General features: G+C 38.9%; 1 protein-coding gene across 2 annotated transcripts; it reads right to left on the bottom strand.

The window, feature by feature from the left end:
- Positions 1 to 2943: 2943 nt before the first annotated feature.
- On the bottom strand, positions 2944 to 6872 carry XTBD1 (XRN2 binding domain containing 1). Of its 2 annotated transcripts, none has more exons than XM_087955297.1 (3): positions 6486 to 6872; positions 4562 to 4660; positions 2944 to 3358 (listed from the first exon to the last, which is right to left on the bottom strand). In XM_087955297.1, the coding sequence occupies exons 1-3, from the start codon at positions 6695 to 6697 to the stop codon at positions 3352 to 3354; spliced, it is 318 nt and encodes a 105-aa protein (XP_087811423.1). In that variant the 5' UTR covers positions 6698 to 6872; the 3' UTR covers positions 2944 to 3351. The 2 variants fall into 2 exon arrangements, with proteins under 2 accessions (XP_087811423.1, XP_087811422.1); XM_087955296.1 differs by having other exon boundaries at positions 3216 to 3364.
- Between the last annotated feature and the right edge of the window lie 7478 nt (positions 6873 to 14350).

Raw genomic sequence — 14350 nt, 5'->3', positions numbered from 1 at the left:
TTTGGGGAGCTTCATGAATCCTAATCCTAATTCTCCCTTTTTTCAACCCTTAAAACTTAAGCCAAGTCTTAAGCCAGTAGTTGCTATAATTTTTGCATAGTTCCCAGCCGTTTTGTAGTAGAAGGCTTACTATTAAGTGTAAAGTAGATTTTAAAAAGAAAATCCTCAATCTTTTTCCAAAGGCTAAGAGAAAAATCTTGGTTATTTTTGCATCAACATTCCAACTGCAGCTTTCAGACACTAAAAGCATGTGGTGTTCAATTCCCAGGTGTCAAAACATTGCCTATTCCTGAACTGTATTAACAGCAGGTATAGAGTAACCCCTCACATAAATAATTTTGATGTATAGTAGAGATATGCCAGAGCTCCAAAATCATGATAAATGCTGGAGAAGATGCATCCAAAACTGAATTTCTCCCACCCCACAATGGTAGAGCTGCTTGAGTGGAAAACTTTCTATGATATCTTAGTTTTAGTTATCCTAAATAATTACTATATCTCCAGGAAGCGGGGGGTTGAGAAAGCTGAACATTAGTTTGGGAACCTATCTTAAAATTGCAACATCAGACTCCTTTTGCCTATTCATTGAATCATTTTAAAGTCAAAGCATACTGCTCTTTTACAAAATCAAGTCAGCTTAATACTACTACTATTTTTTGGAATGTTCTAATGGTCAACAAGAGATATCTTTGAAGTCCAAGAGTTCAGAGTAGAGTTATATATAATTAAAACTTCATCGAGAAGTCAAGAAACTTTCGTATGGATGGTTAAAGATGTAACACCCTTAATTTTGAAATAGATCATATAAGAGGTACAATCTTTAAATATAGCTGAACTCTATTAACACACTGAAAAGACAGTATCATTTTCTGTTAGCAACCATTTATTTAGTTCATTTAGGTTTTGTAACCTACTTCAATCCACAGATTTTGGGCAGTACATAACATAGTAAACTATAGAAGAAACAACCAAAAGACAGAAATACAATTACAATTTTAATTACAATTACAAAAAAGCCACCAGAAATATTCAATCCTTATTAAACACATGGTTGAATAATATTTAATGGTTTAAGAAATGTGAAAAAGGATGGGAACACTAAAAATTCTGTAGGCAAGGACTTTCAAAGTACAGAAGCCACAACCAAAAGGCCTACCATCCAGTTGAGGTAACTTTTTGCAAATGGTGCCAATATGAAAATGTTTTACCATTTCCTTCTTTCAGTTTTGTTTTTCAGCCTATAGAACTGAAATATTTCAATGTGTCATCTAAGAACCAGGTCCAATCCTACTTAACTTTCAAGCTGAAACAAGATCAGTGAGACACTGTCAGATACAAGGCATATATACACTGCTCAAAAAAATAAAGGGAACACAAAAATAAGACATCCTAGATCTGAATGAATGACATATTCTTCTTAAATACTTTGTTCATTACATAGTTGAATGTGCTGACAACAAAATCACACAAAAATTATCAATGGAAATCAAATTTAGCAACCCATGGAGGTCTGGATTTGGAGTTACACTCAAAATTAAAGTGGAAAAAAACACTACAGGCTGATCCAACTTTGATGTAATGTCCTTAAAACAAGTCAAAATGAGGCTCAGTAGTGTGTGTGGCCTCCACGTGCTTGTATGACCTCCCTACAATGCCTGGGCATGCTCCTGATGAAGTAGCGGATGGTCTCCTGAGGGATCTCCTCCCACACCTGGACTAAAGCATCCCCCAACTCCTGGACAGTCTGTGGTGCAACGTGGATGGAGCAAGACATGATGTTCCAGATGTGCTCAATTGGATTCAGGTCTGGGGAACGGGCGGGCCAGTCCATAGCATCAATGCCTTTGTCTTGCAGGAACTGCTGACACACTCCAGCCATATGAGGTCTAGCATTGTCGTGCATTAGGAGGAACCCAGGGCCAACCACACCAGCATATGGTCTCACAAGGGGTCTGAGGATCTCATCTCGATACCTAATGGCAGTCAGGCTACCTCTGGCGAGCACATGGAGGGCTGCGCGGCCCCCTAAAGAAATGCCACCCCGCATCATTACTGACCCACTGCCAAAACGGTCATGCTGGAGGATGTTGCAGGCAGCAGAACGTTCTCCACAGCGTCTCCAGACCCTGTCACCTCTGCCACAGGTGCTCAGTGTGAACCTGCTTTCATCTGTGAAGAGCACAGGGCGCCAGTGGCGAATTTGCCAAACTTGGGGTTCTCTGGCAAATGCCAAACGTCCTGCACGGTGTTGGGCTGCAAGCACAACCCCCACCTGTGGACGTCGGGCCCTCATACCACCCTCATGGAGTCTGTTTCTGACTGTTTGAACAGCCACATGCACATTTGTGGCCCGCTGGAGGTCATTTTGCAGGGCTCTGGCAGTGCTCCTCCTGTCTCTCCTTGCACAAAGGCGGAGGTAGCGGTCCTGATGCTGGGTTGTTGCCCTCCTACAGCCTCATCTCCTGATGTACTGGCCTGTCTCCTGGTAGCACCTCCATGCTCTGGACACTACGCTGACACAGTAAACCTTCTTGCCACAGCTCACATTGATGTGCCATCCTGGATGAGCTGCACTACCTGAGCCACTTGTGTGGGTTGTAGACTCCGTCTCATGCTACCACTAGAGTGAAAGCACCGCCAGCATTCAAAAGTGACCAAACCATCAGCCAGAAAGCATGGAACTAAGAAGTGGTTTGTGGTCACCACCTGCAGAACCACTCCTTTATTGGAGATGTCTTGCTAACTGCCAATGCTTTCCACCTGTTGTCTATTCCATTTGCACAACAGCATGTGAAATTGATTGTCAATCAGCGTTGCTACCTAAGTGGACAGTTTGATTTCACAGAAGTGTGATTGACTTGGAGTTATATTGTGTTGTTTAAGTGTTCCCTTTATTTTTTTGAGCAGTGTAGTAAAAAAGAGAAAAAATAGGCAACTCAGTGGTTTATGTTTTTTTTTAAGCATTTATTTCTTATATTCAGCAATTTTTCATGACTTTACATTAGTTTCTTTTATTCTCATCTTTTTTTCATGGGATTTTGTTACTTCTGTATTCATACCATATAACTGGTACCTTAGGAAGTATCACCACATCAAATTTAAATGTTTTCTGAAAGGCTGGTGTTTGATGGGCAGAATATCTAAACGATAAACATAAGTATTTGTCTTTTCTTCACCCTTAATCTGATTAATATACATATATTAATCAAAATCTGTACATAATCTCAGTGAGCATTCAGTGTAAAAACGGTCTAATCTAAAATGCATCTCAGAAGTGATGCTTGAAGTATCCAGATCAGTCTTCGATATAAACAGATTGTGTAGTAGAATAAAAGCCTGGCATTTCTTCTCCTAGGCACTAGTATTGATTAAAAAAAAAAAAAAACCAGTTAGAAGCCCATTAAGTATATTGCAGTCACAGATATCTGAAGTTCAGTAATTTGTAATGTTTAGTTTATTAAATATTACATAAAGAGCCTTAGTTATTAGAAATCCTACACAAAATGTAATAGTTCTAAAAGCATTATTACACAAATCTCCTAGGTTTTAACTTAAACCCTAATCTGAGTTTATGCTAAATAATTAAACAACTGCAGACTAAGTATTGATTTATATAAACATTTGAATGCATGGCAGACAGGGAAAAGTTAATGCTGCAATCCACAAGCTATGGTTAGTATACCTTTGTTGGGTCAGTTATGAATACATAGTGGCATGGCAAACACTATGTATTATCAGAAGCATCATGTTCACCCAACCATTTGAAAAGTGTGCAATAATACGTTTAAAAACTTGGCATGGCTTAAAAACCTGAATCCGACATCACTTATTAGCTTTTCACTTTGGCTGGGTTTTTTTTTTGCTGAAATTATGGAAAATGAATGAGCTCTTAACAGACATTCAAATGTAAATGTGCTCTTAATACAAACATATTATTGATGTTGTAATACAAATTATATTTATTAGGAATATCCATCATTATATAATTTCTGATGCTTTTAACAAATCATAACAAAACAATCTACTAGAATGGAATTTGGGAAAACTACACTTAGGCTTAAAGACAGAAGGAGTTATTAGAGATTGTAAAAGCCCAATCCAGTGATTATAGGCTATTCTGCTTTTCTCTAAAAATGAGCACATACAAAGCTTTCTACTAAAGGAATAAAAGGAAGTTTAATTTATAATGCCAGCATATTTAAGAAATAATAAGATAAAGGATTATATCCATTGTTGCTTCTGTTTAGCAGAAAATTTGTATTTTTATGCAAGTCATTACATCTAATTTTCCCAGCCCGGTCTGAGATGTATTTCCTAATGCTGTAAAAGGTCACCCAAACAGAGAAGAGTTGCTTTTCAAGGAATATTGGAGGATGCACTAGAGAGGAATATAGGGGGAAAGTTGTTCTGACTAGCAATAAGTATAAGCATTTCAGCTAATATACCAAGCTACCCAGAAAATAGAACCAGAATAGAGTTATGTAATCAAATATGATTATATTGTGCAAAATTGCTGCAAGAAGTTTTCCTAAAGGAGACGAAAATCTTGAATAATGTTCACCTTTTAATAAGTTCATCACGAGTTGTGAAATGTGGCACATCTTCAACTTCAATTCCATCTGCCATTTCTGTCACCTTCTCCAATAGATCTTTGCTATAGCTGTGTAAAGAAAACAAAAGTTTACAAGGTATCTAATAGCCTCCTACTGTTCTCCAATTCACATTTGCTATCAAAGTTCAATCCTTTCAATTGTATAAACAGCATCCATAAGGTTCAGAAAATTTGGGATGCTTTGGGCCTGCTTTATTATAAAAGCTAGGAATGAAACTTAGCAAAATACAGGCTAAATTACTTTGGATTTAAGTACCAAGTTTCCAAACATACTTAATAAAAATTATGTGTCTCGATTTTAGAAACAAGGCATAAATGAAATTTGGAAAGCAAAGTTGTAACATACCCTAGAGTAAATACCAAAAGCTCAAAAACTTTCAAGACTACTGTTTTAAAAACAGATTTTAAACATTTGTTTCTTTTTAAAAAAAGATTAAAAAACCAGCAAGGTGAACTTCTATCAACATTTTCCCCACCTGCTTCTAGTTCCTCTGAACAACTGACCTGTGAATAGGAGAAAAAGAAGTGGCAAAATGCCATCATTGTCACCTTCTAAAATAGTCTTGTTTTAATAGTATTGCTCTTAATGACCTTATGTAAGTTAACCCAAGACACTTGCTGGCTGAAGAATGAGAACGAAGTACTTCAACTAAGTGGGTTGCCTATCTTGAAATAATAGCTTCCCATTTTTTGTATAAAAGCACATGATTACTTTATGGTGGCACAAAGAAGTACAGCCCATTATTCCAATATGCTGGGAAATATAACTTGCATGGAACAATCTGTTATCGGAGACCGTTATTCATCATTGAATGACAGGAAGTATACAAAATTGTTGAACAAGAATGTGTAGCATATCAAAAAAATTTATTTTATTTATTTTATTTTATTTATTTATTTGATTTGCCAATTGTTTACAAGATAATAAGTATAAGTGTATACATAGTTGTGAATACATGAAATGGGTACATATAAGAAAAATAAAAGAGGAATAAGAGAAACAATAGGACAGGGACGGTAGGCACGTTGGTGCGCTTTATGCACGCCCCTACAGACCTCTTAGGAAAGGGGTGAGGTCAATAGTAGACAGTCTAAGGTTAAAGTTTTTGGGGTTTGGGGAAGAAACTACAGAGTCGGGTAGAGTATTCCAGACATTGACCACTCTATTGCTGAAGTCATATTTCCTGCAATCAAGTTTGGTGCGGTTTACTTTGAGTTTGTATCTATTGTGTGCTCTTGTGTTGTTATGGTTGAAGCTGAAGTATTCATTGGCAGGTAGGACATTGCAATGTATGATTTTATATACCATGCTTAAATCAGACCGAAGACAGCGTAATTCAAGGTTTTCTAGTTCTAGAATTTCAAGTCTGGTGGCATAAGGTATTCTACAACGAGTAGAGGAGTGGAGAACTCTTCTTGTGAAATATATTCTTTGTTGCATTCAACAAAGCAAACAACTTCAATAAATCCTGTCACGCTACTCTCAACAACTTTATTTCAACATAATTATCCTTTTTTCCTCTAGAAAGAAAATCCTATGTTTGTGATCCGGCTGCATTTTTATGTCTGAATACGCTTATTTCTCCTTCACTGCTACCTCTCCTGGTAGGAAACTGCTGCTCTTCAAACCTGCAAATACAAAGGAGGCGGCTTTTCTTACTATGACGTAATCCCTTAAAAAAAAGGGCGGTTAAGGAAAATACCGGGCAATCCCGGCGCATGCGTTGAATGAGTAAACGGCTCATTCCGCTCCTCGCCACTGCCTTCCCCCGCTCTAGCGTTTCCCTGGTGAAGCATCGGACGACAACTTCTATCCTTCCCAGCCGGACCCGGCTGTAAGGCCCAAAACATTTTGGAGACGAGGAGGCGGTACCTGCATCCCAGGAAGAGATGATTGGCCCAAACCATGGAGAGGGAGAGCAGCTGGTCCAGACGTAGCGGAGTGGGAGCCTCCCCGCCCTCCAGCGGGCTATTGCGCAGGATGAAGGCGCGCCGCGCTTGCCAGTGTTTTTCGTTCTCCGAGTAGGAGCGGAACTGTTCAGGGAATTCGGGGTCGGGCGCGACTTCGTTGTCCCCTTTTACCATCCTTCCCTCCTTTAGGCTGCCCACCAGGAATCGGAACTGACGCCTTTAAAGCAGCCGTTTGGCGAGAAGGAGGCAAAAGGCCGGCGTTGCCGCTCTGGCCGTCAATCTCCACTGCTCTCCCTCCGGTCCTGGGGCCTTCTTAATTCCACCGAGCTGGCGTGCTTGGCTGCGCAGTGATCCGCATGCGCAGAGAGGCCGTGTGGAGTCATTTCTGTGTCCCTGTTCGCCGACTGGCATTTATGGATTGGCGGGTTTCACGAAGCATGTTGTGTTAGGGCTAAGAAATCTAGGCCTCTAAAACCCAGACGACCACTAGATGGCAGCAAAGAATCCTGAGGGTTGTACCTCTGTGTTGCTACCGTCTAGAATTTTGCAGGCTTTGCCCAAAAAAACACAGTGTGATGGAACTACCTTATTAATGCATTTGCTTAATACTAATACATCTTAGTTATTTCAAGCTGCTCTGATTGGGGTGCTCCCATAGCTGCACATAATATCACCTAGGCGGCTTCTTTTCTGCCCTTGTCACTCAACCAGAAAGAACTGTCACTGGCTTGACATAGGCCATTTTACAACTAGTAATTATCCTACTTCCTACACATTATGTGAAGACCTCGCTCTCTAGAAAGCTCTAACACTGGGAAAGGTGGAGGTGGACGGAAAGAGAAGAAAGGGACAACCGGCAAGAAGATGGACAGACCAGGTTACAGTGGTGATGGTGTGTGTGCGTGTGCTGTTGGGAGACTAAAAGACCAGGTTAGGGACAGATCATAATGGAGAGAATATGTGGTTGCTAAGAATTGACAATGACTTGATGCAGAGTCAGCCTATTGCCCCCAACAATTTGGCTCCTCATTTTACCCACCTTGGAAGGATGGAAGGCTGAGTCAACCTTGAGCCTGGTGGGATTTGATCTGCCAAATTGCAGGCAGCTGGCTGCAGCAGAAGTAGCTTGCAGTACTGCACTCTAACTACTGTGCCACTGAGGCTCTATGGTTATACTGCCATTGGGTGCCAGTTCTGGATCTAATTCAAGATGTTCTTTATGACCTTTAAAATCCTATGATAAGGGCCCAAGTGACTACTGAATTGTCTTCAAACCATTTACATTAGCCCAGCCCACTGGGAGTGGATTCCCATTAAAGAATTCCAATTATCAAGGTGCAGGAAGAGAACCTTCTCAGTTGTTACCCCTTACCCTTGGAACATTTTGCCCCCAGAAATGAGATAGGCTCCCACTCTCCTGGCCTTTGAGAATTGTCTAAAGACCTGTGTCTGTTGAGGTTTCCAGTCATCCAGGTCATGGTTGCCCCCAAAGTGCTTTTAAAAAGGCACCTGGATTTTCTTGATTTTTCTTGAAAAAAGAATCAAGAAAGACCAGTTGCCTTTTTTAAGCCACCTTTGGGACAACCTGGCTCTGCTATCCTGCTTGGGGCTCACAGAGGAGTACATAGGTGTGGGACTTGTAGCACTCAAAAGTCCCCCTGCCTTTTAATTAATTTTTAGAATTGAATTTTAATGATCTTTGCCTCTTTTTAAATTTTATATATAGTTTATTTTTGATATTTTATTTGTACACTGTGCAATGTCTCTCTTTGAGCGAGATGGGCAGTTTCTAAATTTGATTAATAAATAAAATGCAGTAGGTAATATAGCATCACCTAGCCATTGCTTGGATGACGCACCTGTCTTTACTACTTTTAAATGCACACAACGATGGAAAAAGTAGCTTAATACTTTGGTATTTCAGGCAAGGAGGGGCCTGTTTTTGGCATCTGCTTTAATATTGGCCAAACGTCTCCCTGAAGTCCATCTCTGCAACATCTCTGCTGTCTTTATTTTCTTAACATAAACTGTAAGGAAATAAGATTTTTCTCTGTAGATCTGTATGCTATTTTAGTTATGTTTGGGATTTCGGTTGGTTGTTTAAAACCGAAGTTTCACTGACACATATGAGTGTAAGAATTTGATACTATTATGTTTTTATAGTCCTTTAAATTGCAAGTGAGACTGGATTCTTGAACATTGGATATGAAAGCCATTAAATAATACATATTTGACTATAGCAATAGCACTTAGATTTAAATACCACTTCATGGTGCTTTACAGCCCTCTCTAAGCCGTTTACAGAGTCAGTATATTGCCCCCAACTATCTGGGTCCTCATTTTAATGACCTTGGGAGGATGGAAGGCTGAATCAACCTTGATCCGGTCAGGATCGAACTGGCAGTAGGTAGAATTGGTGTGCAATATTGCATTTTAACCACTGCACCACCACAGTTCTTATATTACCTTCCCAGACCTTTAAAGGCAAATAGATTAGTTTTTTCCATTTTCTGAAAAGCATCAGATCCTATGGTGAGGTTTTGTCTGAATTCAGTGAGTCTTCTGAACACATTACACAAACTTCTTGATGCAGAAAGTGGATCTTAACTAGCAAAAAGCATTAAGGTTCACCTCTTGTTTTCAGTGGTGTAAGAAAATTTATTTAGTTTACTTCAGTATTAGATGATTCAGCCACAGCTTAAAATGAAGTGAAAAATACAGTGACATAGTAAATACAGTATTGTGCTGTTTATTCAAAAACGACTTCACTGGAATTTAATGGCCTTACTCAGTTCACTGGCTATATGATTATAGGATTTCTAAGTCACATAAAATATCACAGTGTGCCAATTAAAAGTTATTCAAACTTAGGCATATTTATTTAGAAATGTGAATTGTATAGCAGTCAGTTATCATCCAGTTGACATTCCTGTAGAGTGTCCTAAATATGAACTTTACTGATTTTCAAATTGCTGTAATTATGCTTAGTTTCTGCACATATAAAATCCATTAATGCAATGCACAGATCGCTGAAACTAAACCAATCCAGAAGTTGTTCAGTGTTCTCCTTCTGTACAAGCAATAATATGTCCAGGTAAAAATAACTCCTTGTTGATTTCCACATCATTCCACCACCCTTAAACCTCCAAGGCCTAATTTAACAGAAATATGTGAGAAGAGAAGAAGACCCTTGAGGCCACTATAAGCTTGCACCGTGTTCCACAGTGTAATTAGCTCAGCAAAGTCAATAGATGTTCTTATAGCACATATTGGCTTCTGTATCAAGGAACACCTCAAGAAGGAACTTCAGTACTTCCTGGTTCTCCATGAATTCTTTAACTGGATACCCCTGCCATTACAAGCAACTCCATTTGCTGGTCTTTTTTGACTGAATGCATACTATTCTGCAGCACTCTCCATCAGTGGCATTCTTATTCTATAAGGTAGTAGTATCAATCTATCAAAATCAGATCAATTTATACTGATTTACAAGCAGAGAAATTAATATGTCTAGAGAATTTCTAACTAGTTTCTACATCTCAATACTTTATATATGTTCTCTTTTCCCTACATACCAAAGCTCTTTGAGCTGTACTATCTCTCCCCCTCTTATTTATTATTACGTATTTACTACACACAGGTAAGTCCCATTCGATTAACTTCCCATCCTAGTATCCTTTACATGATGAACTACAATGACTATTGTCCACAACCAGCAACTATTAATCTACAGTGACAAGTTGTAAGGAAACATCTAGAGATTAAGGAAAGATGCATTAAATGTGTCTCACTTTGAATAGACAGGTATAGAATTGCATCGTTGAGTGTGAAAACGAGCATTTAGTCGGATATTTCCATTGAATTCAGTTTATTTATGAATAAACGGTTGCACATGCATCAGTAACTTACTGTGGGTATTGCTTTTCAGATCAGCTGGGGCTGAACTACCCTTTCATATAAATTGGTCTAGATTATTGCTTTCCTGTTGTCTCTGCTCATTAAAAATAAATTGTTACACAGCATGTACATATAAGTTAGCAATGCCTGGAGTTGATTTTTTATGGTATTTGACAAATGCAGAGAGTTTAGCAGTCTTTGGTACTTTGGATGCTGCTTTGCAATCCAGGCATACTTCAGAGATCTGGAAAGAAACATCATGCTGGCTGATGAATTCTGGGACTTGAAGTCAACACATCCTAAATTTGTCATGGTTGAGAAACATTGGATTCAGTGTCACAGTATCTAAGCATGTGGGATTAGAAATGGAAAGGGGAATGTAGAATCTGGCTCCATTTAAAAACAGCTCCATAGCTCCATCTTTGAATGTAATTATCCCAAGTGGTTGTAAATAATTGTCTCAAGCTGCTAAGAGATGATTGTTTGTCCATATAGCCTTCTTTTGTCATAGAAAGGACCTCAGTTTTATCCAACTACAGCAAAGAAAAACATAAAATGCCTTTTAAAAATGTAACCAGTTGAAATGAGGCAATGGGTCACCATACACAAAAGTACAAGCAGTCTGCACGCATTTTCACAGTACCCGTCATGCCCCCCATCAGAACCTGAATCTGTGGAGGAAGACAAGCCAGAACTGCATCCTATGGAGATTGAGGGGTAGCTTTGTCGGCTTTGGAGGAATGTGAGGAGGAGCGGACCGAGGCAGGCCAGGGCCTTTCAGGATTGGGACGGCTTATAGGCAGGGAGGAACGGAGCAGGATGACCAAGAGAGACTAAGCAGTGAACATAAGAGACAGAGCTCGGGCGATGAGCAAGGACCACTCCCTCTTGATCCTTGAGCACGGAGAATGGAGAGAAGATGGGAACAGCGCAGGCTGACCCAACAACTCAGGAGGAGAGCACCCCGCCCCTCTTCACAAGGCACACCTGGGGACTGAGACTTAAGAAGACACTGAGGGGAGGGGCATTTGTCGGGAACAAACGCCAAATTTGGTGTGTCGGTACAGACATTTGGAGTTTGCAGGACTGTTTGTATCCTTACTTGGGAATTCAGTGCCTTCTTCCCGACTTCGTCAACTCATTATCTTCTTCCTGACTTCATGGGCTCCTTGTTTGTTCCTTGTTTCGTGGTCTCACCTGGTATTTTTTTGTTTTGCTGGACTGAGTGCAGCCAGAGGCTGCCATGCATGTGTGTGAGCGCGCTTTACTCTGGGACTTGTCAAGAATGTGGGAGAGTTCGAAGGGAAATTTGGAGCATTAAAAGGGAGTGTGAACTCTCAGGTGGCTGTGTTGCCTCTGTGCCATGCTCCAGGTCATCACAGTACCAAATCTTATTGAAAATCCTGTGAAGAGTGAACTAGGTTCATTCATAATTTGTAGGGTTAGGCTGCCAGATCTCGCTACTCTAACTTGTGAGAACATGTCCAATTGAATCCTGAAACCAATTTAGGCACATACATTATCATTGTACTGCATGGTACACTGTTATCAAAAAGTGCAGCATCTGTGGATTCAGCTTTCTGTCTTTTTAAAGTAAACTACAAAGTTCAGTTTAATTCAGCATTATCCATACTGATTATTTAGCTGTGTCATGCTGAACAACTGAATATTTTGCTGTTCTGGCTACTAAACCTGAAATTTCATCCCAAGTTAGGAAAAGCAGGAAGTAAGTCTGCCCTCACCAAGATTTAGCTTGCGAGAGCTAAATCTGTAACATGAGATCATAATCCCTCTGCCCTACTTACTACCTCCAATTTAATCTCTAATCTCAGCAACCTTTTCTGGTTTATTACATGTAAAGTTACAGATCTCACAGAAAGGTGTCAGTTGTTGATGTGATCACTAGGTAAATGCTTTTAATAACATGTTAAGATTTACTTTCCTGCTTGAAAGATGAAAAAAGGACCTTGATTAATGTATTCTGAGTCTTAACACCACCCACTCAGCAGCCCTACCATGAGACATCAGAGGTAGAATTTTTGTACTGGTTGGATGTTAATAATTAAATCCAGAATTTAAGCATACAAATTGCAGCCTTTCTTTCCAGTAATTAGAATTCACTTTTCCCTCCCAAAGAGAAACCTTGTGGGACCCATTTCTTTTTTCTGTCACTAAAAAGACAGCCCATAGCTCCATCTTCATATTACACACAGAAACACAGAATAAGGGCATCTACCAGTTATTTCCAGCAGGTCCATCAGCTTGCTTTCTCCCTGGTTTTGTATTTTGAGAAAACAGCTAGAAAGTTATTTGTCCATTACTGTAATATTTTATCAAGTTTGTGGACTCCCAGAATATTGCTGATATTCTGGTCCTCCCACAGGCTCAGCTAAGTCCCTTTCTTCATTTTTATTTGATTTCTACCCCGCCTTTCTTCTCCCATAAGTGCTTAACATAACTAAAAACATTTTTTTAAAAAATGCAATATAACAAAAAATACAGATTAACATTCATAGTAAGTACTAAAGTGGTCTAACAACTAAATCCCAGTAACAGCGGAATCTTTATTTATTGGTTTTAAAGTAGTGACTTTTTTTGCAATAGCTATTTGGATCTTTGGCTTTGTTGGAGCTTGTCTTTGTTTTTCTTTTTTTTCTTTGGAAGTCCAATCTCTATGCTTGCTTTTTATCTTAAAGGGAAAGCTTTAGTATTAATGTTTCCTTTTTTTTAAGGGAACAGCCTTTTTTTCTCCTTTCCTGGTATTTTTGTTTTTTCATCTACCTTTCTGGTTTATTTTCATGTACTCTTTTCTATTTGAGACCTCTCAATTGGATTAAGGTGTTGAAGAACCTGAAGAATTTTTCCTTTTTTTTTTCCAAGCCTTTTTCTGCATCTAACCACCGATTGGATTAAGGTATACAAGAACCTGAAGAAATTTTGTCCTCTTTTTCTTTTCTTTTTTTCTTCTTTTTTATCATTACTATTTGGCTTCTTTTTTCTGCTATTTTTACTTTGAACTACAATTGGTTATTTCACAATTGGATTAAGGTTTAGAAGAACCTGAAGATTTTGAATTGCTTAAAATGAGTAGGAAACTAACAGCTCCTGGTTCTTCAACTTCTACTTCCTCCTCTCCACCATCTGGAGGACAACGTTCAATACAGACAATGTTAAAGCAAGAAAAAGAACAAGAAAAAGTGACTCTGCAGATGATTATGCAAGGAATTCAAAATATTCAAGCAAGATCAGAGAATATTGAAAAGAGAATAGAGAACATTGAACAAAGAACAGAGAACATTGAACAAAGAACAGGGAAAACTGATGAAAAAGTGGAGAACATCCAACAAATGATGTTGACGTATGATGAGAGATTCCAAAAAATTGAAGAAGAAGATAAACAAAGAGACAAGAAGATTGGAGATATTGATAATAGGTTAACGGTGGTTGAACAGGATAAAAGTGGTATGTTGAGATGGGAGAAGGATAGATCAGAATTCTATCTTAGATTCCAAAACGTAGAGGAAGAAAAAGGACAAAACTTAGCTGAGATAATGATAGAAATACTGGCTGAAGCTTTGGAAATAATTCAAGAGAAGATGATGGATGGAATAGATGAGGTCTATCGAGTCTTCACAAGATATGCGATGAAAAATAGCTTACCAAGAGAAGTTCACATTAGATTTACAAAGAAAGCCATTAAAACACAAATATTGCAAGTGGCAAAAGACAAAACATTGAAATATAAAGACAAAGAGATTGTGGTTTTGAAACAAATACCCAGAAGAGTGAGAGAGATGAGAATACCGATTCCTGACTAAAATGCTACTTTAAAAAGAGGTGAATTATAGATTGCTGATTCCAGAAGGTTTAATGTTCACATGGCAAGAACAGAGACATAGAATTGACTCAATTGAGAAAGCGGAATTATTT

Source organism: Notechis scutatus, chromosome 2 (assembly GCF_049901735.1).
Source record: "Notechis scutatus isolate UNSWTSFEM ecotype Mainland chromosome 2, rNotScu1.2, whole genome shotgun sequence".
NCBI lineage: Eukaryota > Metazoa > Chordata > Lepidosauria > Squamata > Elapidae > Notechis > Notechis scutatus.
Note: the sequence above shows the minus strand (reverse complement) of the source record. Positions and strands in the feature narration are given on the sequence as shown.